The sequence below is a fragment of the Poecilia mexicana genome, unplaced genomic scaffold, assembly GCF_051168715.1.
Source record: "Poecilia mexicana isolate PSO_F unplaced genomic scaffold, ASM5116871v1 scaffold_22, whole genome shotgun sequence".
Lineage (NCBI taxonomy): Eukaryota > Metazoa > Chordata > Actinopteri > Cyprinodontiformes > Poeciliidae > Poecilia > Poecilia mexicana.
Genome location: NW_028263391.1, coordinates 22,640,697 through 22,648,393, shown reverse-complemented (window position 1 = coordinate 22,648,393; position 7,697 = coordinate 22,640,697). Strand labels below are relative to the sequence as shown.

At 40.9% G+C, this 7,697-nt stretch overlaps 1 protein-coding gene across 1 annotated transcript; it reads left to right on the top strand.

Moving 5' to 3' along the window:
• Nucleotides 1-5,362: 5,362 nt before the first annotated feature.
• On the top strand, nucleotides 5,363-7,254 carry trnp1 (TMF1 regulated nuclear protein 1). Its single transcript, XM_015007121.2, has one exon. It carries the CDS (start codon nucleotides 5,679-5,681, stop codon nucleotides 6,360-6,362), a length of 684 nt encoding a protein of 227 aa, XP_014862607.2. The 5' UTR covers nucleotides 5,363-5,678; the 3' UTR covers nucleotides 6,363-7,254.
• The last annotated feature ends 443 nt before the right edge of the window (nucleotides 7,255-7,697 follow it).

The following is a 7,697-nucleotide window of genomic DNA, read 5'->3' as shown; positions in this document are numbered from 1 at the left end:
CTGTGTCACTTGGTTCTTTTGTAATTTCATCTTTAAATCCAATTTTTTTTCTACATGGAAAAAAAGCATATAGTTTCTTTTAAAGAATATAAAGCGTTTCTGTCATGGATGAACTCTGCACCCTTGGAGTATTTCGGGATTTTTTTGTTTTGTAGCCTTGAAATTCACAATTTTCTGGTTGTAATGTCAAAAACGTAAGGTAAAAAAGTGAATTGGACTAAACTAAAATGATTCTGATATAACTATAGGAAGATGTATTCCAAATCTGAAGATATGATTTCATGTTTATATTTTAAGGCCTCTCTAAATGTGTCGGTGTATTTATTTATTTTTTTAGGAGCCGAAATGAAGAACCATGCTTTTTCCACTCATGACCACTAGAGGGACACAAAGGGCAGTGCTTGAATTTTGAAAATCCAGGCCTATGAAGTTTAACGCATTCCTGATGAACAGAGCGCTTTCCAAAACTGAGAATACTGTGTTGATTTTCAACTCGGTTACATTTAATGAAATAGTGGCTCTGTGGGAAGAGAAGTCATTTTGTAGTCCAAAAGTTGTAGGTTTGTTTCCAGTTTCTGTCGATGTGCCCCTTGGCAAGGCACTTAACCCCAATTTGCTTTTTGCTATGTGTGTCAGTGTATGAATGTATGCTCACTTGTGAGTGTGGATGAGCGAATGTGGCTTTAGTGTAAAGCACTGAGTGGTTTTATCATTTATTAAGCTTACTGATGAGTTTTTAGGATTCTCAAGGTTGCTGCAACAGGATTTAGAGTAGAATCGTATAAATCATGGCGTTCTTGCACAGTGGAAGCAGCTTGTAATACAAATGTGAAGGAATGTTTTCAGGATGTTTTCATTGTATTTTAGCTTTCGTCAGAATGTTGCTGCTCAGTCTTATTCTTTCCCCTCCAGCCTGAAAGTTAGCACATATTTCTACCTGCTGCTACCCGTTTCTGTTTGCACAGCAGCACTTCCTTATATAACTGCCATCTGAGTAACTGCTGCTCATAATGCGGGGGCACCTATAGAGCCCTCTGAAATCGTTTGTGCTGAGCAGATGTACGCCAGCGTTTCATGAAATAAATGCCTGTGTCTGTCCTCAGACAGCAATGCTCAGTTTATATGCCTCCGCTGGGCCCTGCTCTCTGTGCACTGACGTCAATGTGCCAGTAACTCACACTGCAATGAATGACTTCCAGCTCTTTTACGCCCGCTCCCACTCACACGTGCACGCAGGCTGACTGACTCAGCCTGCTGCTGCAGCAGGAACAGAAAACTGGTATTGATTACAGGGCAGTGGAAAAAGGAACAGCATTGTTTGTCTGCCATCTCAGGAAGAATAGGAAAGTGGTGCTTTTTTTTTTTTGCTTGTCTTGTCTCCTTTGTTTATATTACTGTCTGTTTTCCTCAGGTTCTGTAACAGTGGAAGTGGGTGGATGTCAGAGGATGCTAGTCTGATAAGCTGTTGAAGGGAAACTTTGGGGACATTATCGATGTTTAATGACGCCTCATCAGTTGAAACATTTTTCTCTTGTTGATGTGAGTTAAGATTTCAACATGCTGTACATAAAGCTGAATATTTATGCTCAATATCCCACTGCAGCACACAGTTATTTGGTAATTTATCAGGTTTATAGCCTTGGCAATTGTTACCCATAATTCATTTTTACTTGCACAAACACAACACTGCTGTGTAGCAAAACCTCAACTGTTATTGCTTTTTTTGTCCCTGCAGTACCCAAAGTAGATTCCTGTGATATATAACAATTTACATGTTATACATAGCATGACAACTAAACTGCCTGAACACATTTCAGTGCAGTTCAAAGTCCTTTACATGATGCAATCCTAACACAATCAGCAAACAAAAAACATCATACTACAGTGGCAAGGAAAAGGGGCAGCCCAGACTAAAACTAATGATGTTCTAGTTATTGTTGACCAAAGGCAGGTCTAAACAAATGTGGTTTCCAGCCTTAGTTTAAAAGACATTGCAGTTGCGATGTAAATAGGAATACTACAGGCACTGTATCTATTGAGTTCATAAAAAAGTTGATCTGGTATCTATATTCCTGCTGTGTTTCTTCTTATCCTCTTCCCTGAAGGCTCCTTACTTATTTATCCAGCTGGATTATGTAACAGTCTCACTACATGACTGCTAAGTACTCTGCTGCACATTTCTGGCGTCTCAGATGGACAACAAAAAAACCGTGTCAGCCAGAGATGGACCAGATAGTGCAAAGGCACTTTAATGTCCTCATCCTCCACACGTGCATGCTCAAAATACAAACACATGGCAGATTAAAGTAATCTGGACCAGAGAGTTTGGTTTGAGGAGTGGAGGCTTTCACGTCAGTTTTAGTTAGGAAGGGATAAATGGGAGATTTGTGAGGCGGGATGGAGATAATTGTATTTTTGGAAGGATTTGGCACATGAGAGTAATTGCACTTTATCATGGAAAATGTACCATGTAATTGTTTTTCCTGAAGCTTTCAGGGGTTTGCAGGAAAACTGATTCTTAACAGATTTTTGCCGTGGTAGAAGCTGATGAGTTATGATATACAGCAAACAACTCAGATTCGTTCCCCAAAGGAAATCGTTTTTCTGTCATGAGTTTTATCACACATTTAAAGAAAGGAGGATATTTTGAATCTGAAAAAGTAATAAATAATGTGATCAGAGATTAGCTTTATTAGCTTTATTGTCATGCAATATGAATTAAAAAACAAAGCAGAAGAAGAAATTTGATCAATTCTTTTACAAGATAAATTTGATGGTTGTGTAAGTAGGAAATAGAAATTTATCAGTAAAATCTAAGCAGATCTAAGGTCTGCTCTTGAAAAAGGTTTTCTGCTCTCCAAGGAGTTTAAATTTATGCTCCAAAAGATGAAGTCAGGGCTCAATACTATTTTTTCTTCTTTTTTTTTGTCTGTTTCAGCAGGAGTGCTGCAGGCGCTGTTCAGAAAATAAGTATTTCATTAAAAGTCAAAGAAATCTTTCTGCATAAATACACCTGAAGCTTTTAGAAAAGTGGAGCTTATATATATGTTCACTTATTTCTTTTTTTTTTCAAAGTTAGTTGGTGCAGCTTGTGTTCAGGTGTCCTCAGTAGTTTGGAAATCACTTTAGTCAACCTGAGCTATCAGAACAGCTCTGTGGTTAAAAAATGTTTTCATCCCCAATCAGTTTCCAGGGAAGGAGTCGTCATGAGGGCTTGTTCAGCCAATCAAAAGCAGACAGTGGAAACATTTTTATGCCTGGAGTTGCTTTGACATTCAAGGCTTCAGACATCTTTCTGCTGAATAAATTGCAGGATAAAAAGCCTTTCTCTACAGTTAAAGATATTATCAGTAATGAATTATTTTAAAAACTTTCCCTATATTTATAAATTAGCAAAACAAGATCATTCATATAAGTTATATGCTGACTTCCATGTAGGCCAGAGAGAAGAATACTTCAAGGTTACAAAACGCTTTTATTCTGAAGGTTCAGCACATCATCGGTGGATAATAAAAGGTTCTGAAGGGAGAGCAGCTCCTGTACTCGGATCCGGGTTTGTGTTCAACATTTTTAATGAAACCTTCACATTAATTTAATAACTCCTGGGTGCTGTGCAGCCACCTTGGCCTAAAATAAAAACATTTAAAACAAAACATTTGTAAAATGAATGAAAAGCTTTAGTCGAATTAAATTTGAATTGATTTGATGCATTACTGCTATATATGTATTCTTCCAATTTATTTCTTCTTTATTTTCCTGCCATCTTTACTTTCAGATGCATATAGTCCATCCTTCCCTCGCTTTCTTTGCCTCGTCTATTTTTTGCTGTTTTCTGTAACACTCCCTCTTCACTCTGGAGATTAGTGAAGCTAAAAGCAAGAAGAGAGCAGCCGCAGCACTGACTAATGCAACGCCGACCCTGAGATAAAAGCAAAGAGCCGAGTCCATGAAGACACGCACAGCCACCTCTGACCCGCTGAAAGCTTCATCTGTTTCCCTTCACCATGAAAGAAGACATTTATTGAAAACACTCATGGTTTAAAACTCAGCGCCGTTTCCCCTCTCTTATCAGTCTTGTGTGTATTTTAGTGAACTTGAGCTTTGTCTTACTTAATTCATCATCTGTGTCCTGCAGCCAAATCAGTCAATATGTCTAGACTGAATGTAAGGTTAGCTTTTAGAGCCTGTGGCAGAAAATTGAAAAATGAACTTAGTGAAGATGATGTAATGAGTTAGAGCCTGATGTGAGCAGCTCAAGTTCACATCCAGACACTTTGATGTAGATTATCCTGATGTTATATAAAGCAACAGATTACACAGGCACTTTGCAGCAGGTTTAGGTTGACATGGTGCATTACTGTTAAAAAATTAACATAGATGGGGTTTTAGTCATTTTATTTCAGCTTTTTTTTTCACAGATAAAAAAATTAACACAAAATTATTGCGTGCACTGGTTTGAATTTATCGTTAATTGTCTCCAATCCCAACAGGAACAATATTAAACCTAAATACACACACAAAGTTTGCTGTTCATCATAAATGAGACAGGCGTCTCTAACAGCTAAAGGAACATAAATGAGGAGAAAAATTTTTATCGTTTTATTTATGTCAAACAAAAATGTTTCTAAATTCTCAATAAGCAGAGCAAATTATTACCATTACAGAAACATCCTTATAACTCCAGATCAGCTTTATGCATTTTTCCACAGACAAATGATCTTTGTTGGTGAGTTTTGAGGTCCCCTGATCTCCTTCCACAGATTCTCTGTCAGATTCAAAAAGATTAATATTACTTCCTAAATGTTGGTCAAATTAAAATATTACTTCAAATCTAAATCTGCCAGAGATGTAAACTGTTTTGATGTTAAGTTCACATATGTCCCCACAAACATCTGGATTGGTGTACCTTAGGAATTTGCAGAGGTAGCAGCAATAATACATAATAACTGGAATGACTGAATGTGTGACGATCCTTCTTGACAGAAATGGTAGAGATTAGTTAATTTTCTGGCATCAACTTGCTTTTAAAAATAATCCACTAATCTTTAATTGGCTGAGGTCAGTAGCAATCTGATTCTTCTGTGAAAAACATATTTGGTGACTGTTTCATAATCTTTTAGTGAAAGAAAGAAAGAAAGACTGCTTTTTGTTGAGCAAGAGAGTATGATGGAGTAGTGGCAGTGAGCAGTAATGCTGTGTAATCAACTGATTAAGGGAGAGATAAAGTGGAGCATCACCCCTCCCTCCTGCTCTTGGCAATTGATGTCAAGACTGTGTTGCTATGGGCAACCGACCGGGCAAGAGAGAGGAAAATGGAGACACCACCTGGTGTGCAGGATGGCAACAGAGAGGCTGAGAGAACAGAAGGGAAGAAACCTCATGTCAGAAGGACACTGAAGTCAGATTCTGAAAGCGGAGCTCAGGATGATGACGAGGGAGAGTCAGACGGAGGACACTCAGCCTGCCAGCATCAGCAGCCGGGAGGAAGGCTGGCCAATCACCAGCTGACATGCTCAGAAATGCAGGAGCCAATGAAATGCCAGCAGGCGCCCTCCACAGCACAACAACTCGGATGCAGAGGCTGCACAATCTGAGCTCGGATGTCTTATTAATGAATGGAGCGCTTCCTGGGCTGCATCGCTGCACGTCTCTGCTGCTCTTTCACCTGAAACGGGAGGATGGAGAGGAAAATCAGCAAAGATGGAGGGAAAAGCTGTGCCAAGACTGTGAGAGGGCGGCGAACAAACCCAGAGAGCCCTGATGAAGGCTCGGCTGAGGCAGCTGAGGCAGCTTTTAAAGGGACGGACTCCCATCCTGATCCAAACCTGCCGGACTCGTCGTCCCCATCACCGTCCTCCTCCTCCCCTCTTCCTCAGCCCGCCATGCCTCCTTCCGTGTCTGCCTCTACTCTCCTGGCTCTGGCGTCTCCAGCAACCAGGCGGTCCATCTCCATGGGAGACTTTCGGAGGGTGACAGGGGCTCTCCTGGCCGGTTCCGATCCCCCGTCCACTTCTGCCACGGCCCCCTCCTCCAAGCTGGTCACCCCCAGCTCCAGCATGGAGTTCGAGGCGGCCCGGCGGCGCCTGCTGGAGGTGGAGGAGCGGCAGCGGGTCATCAGGGAGATGGAGCGGCGGCTGGAGGAGCTCAGGGAGATGTTTGTGCGGTCCGAGCAGCAGGTGGTGGTTCACGGGGAGCTGGTGTCGCGGATAACCGGTGCGGCCCAGCAGGGTGAGCTGTACGTGGCGGAGAACACCCAGCGGGTGAAGAAAGGCTTGAAGTTCAAGAAGCACCGACCCACCATCGTGTTTTCCTCCATGCTCGGACTGCGCACGTGCCTCCCCTGGCCTGTGAAGCTCAAATAGGACGTCAGATACTGACCTTTCACCCATGACATTAGAAATGTGCTTTACATGAAATAGTGAGGGGTGGAGCTCCATCCTTTAGCTCTCAGTGACACGGCTGCTCTCCAGTTACAACCTTACTGCTCTTGAATCCTGAGGCTGGTCCTTCAGGGGTTAGAGTGCCTAAATATCACAGAGGCCAGTAAGGAGCTTCCGGTTCAGTAGATTTCTGGAGAAAACTCCCTGGCTAGCTGGCATTAGTGCATTGTGTACGGGATGTCGTTATGTCCTAGTTGCTCTCACAGCTTATTTGCTGCTTGCAGTTATTATTAGTGCTTGCTTTTGAGAGATTCATGTCAAATTCATAATGCACAGATGAGTCAAGGGGATGTGGGAGGTGAGCTCTGCTCTCTTTTCAGGAGGTTCTGCTGCACTTTAACTTCTGCAGCAGCGAGGAGGGTTATGTAAGCTTATTGAAGAAGGGGCAACACAACAGTGTAGATCACTGAACTATCTGCCTGTGCAGCTCATAAAGGGCAAAGTGAAGGACAGAAAGGTAAGATGAGACGTTTGCTGCATTGTTACATAAAACCGATGCAGACAGATGCAGAAATAGAAAATGTAATTGTGGGAAATGATTGAAAAAATGTGCCTTGGCTTCTCTGAGACTGCTCATCCCACTGTCATAGCAGCATTAAGGAAAGACAGATAATAGGGGAAAAATCATGCTGGGACACTTCCACCTGTGGCCTCTTTTTATCCTGTCACCTAGCAACCATTTATCCCTCCATCCTAAATCCTCTTCCACAAAAAATGCAGAATGTATCCAGCTGAGAGCTCTGATTACTCTACTGTGGCAGGGATTTAGTAAAACAAATGATAAACATCAAGATTTATTATTATTATTATTATTATTATTATTATTATTATTATTATTATTATTATTATTATTATTATTATTATTTCTGCTTCTGATGATCGGGGGTTAGATTTGAATTACTCATGCATGCATCAGCTTGTAAATCTTAGCTGTGCTATCTCTGCTGTCTTAATGAAGAACAAGACGATGATATGAGCTACAGGTTTGCTTCTTAGAATGCAAATATAACTTTAAGTGCACAAAAGACCTCACTAATATGGAATTATAGTGGTTGTAGCAGGTTTGACAAATTAAGTCAAGTGTTTATTTACATCATGTTGCTGCATTATCTGTTAAGCACAACACATTTGTCCCATAATGTTTTTTTTTCTCATTTCTATATATGTTTTTGTCTTTGGGTTAATAGTGATTGACTTTTTGCATTCTGTTCCTCTCCTTTGATGTACACAGGTATTAATTGCATCAGGGATGTCTCG

Bases quoted from the DNA above. Each gene is read 5' to 3' on its own strand.
- trnp1 (XM_015007121.2), top strand. From the start codon at position 5,679: ATGGAGAGGAAAATCAGCAAAGATGGAGGGAAAAGCTGTGCCAAGACT.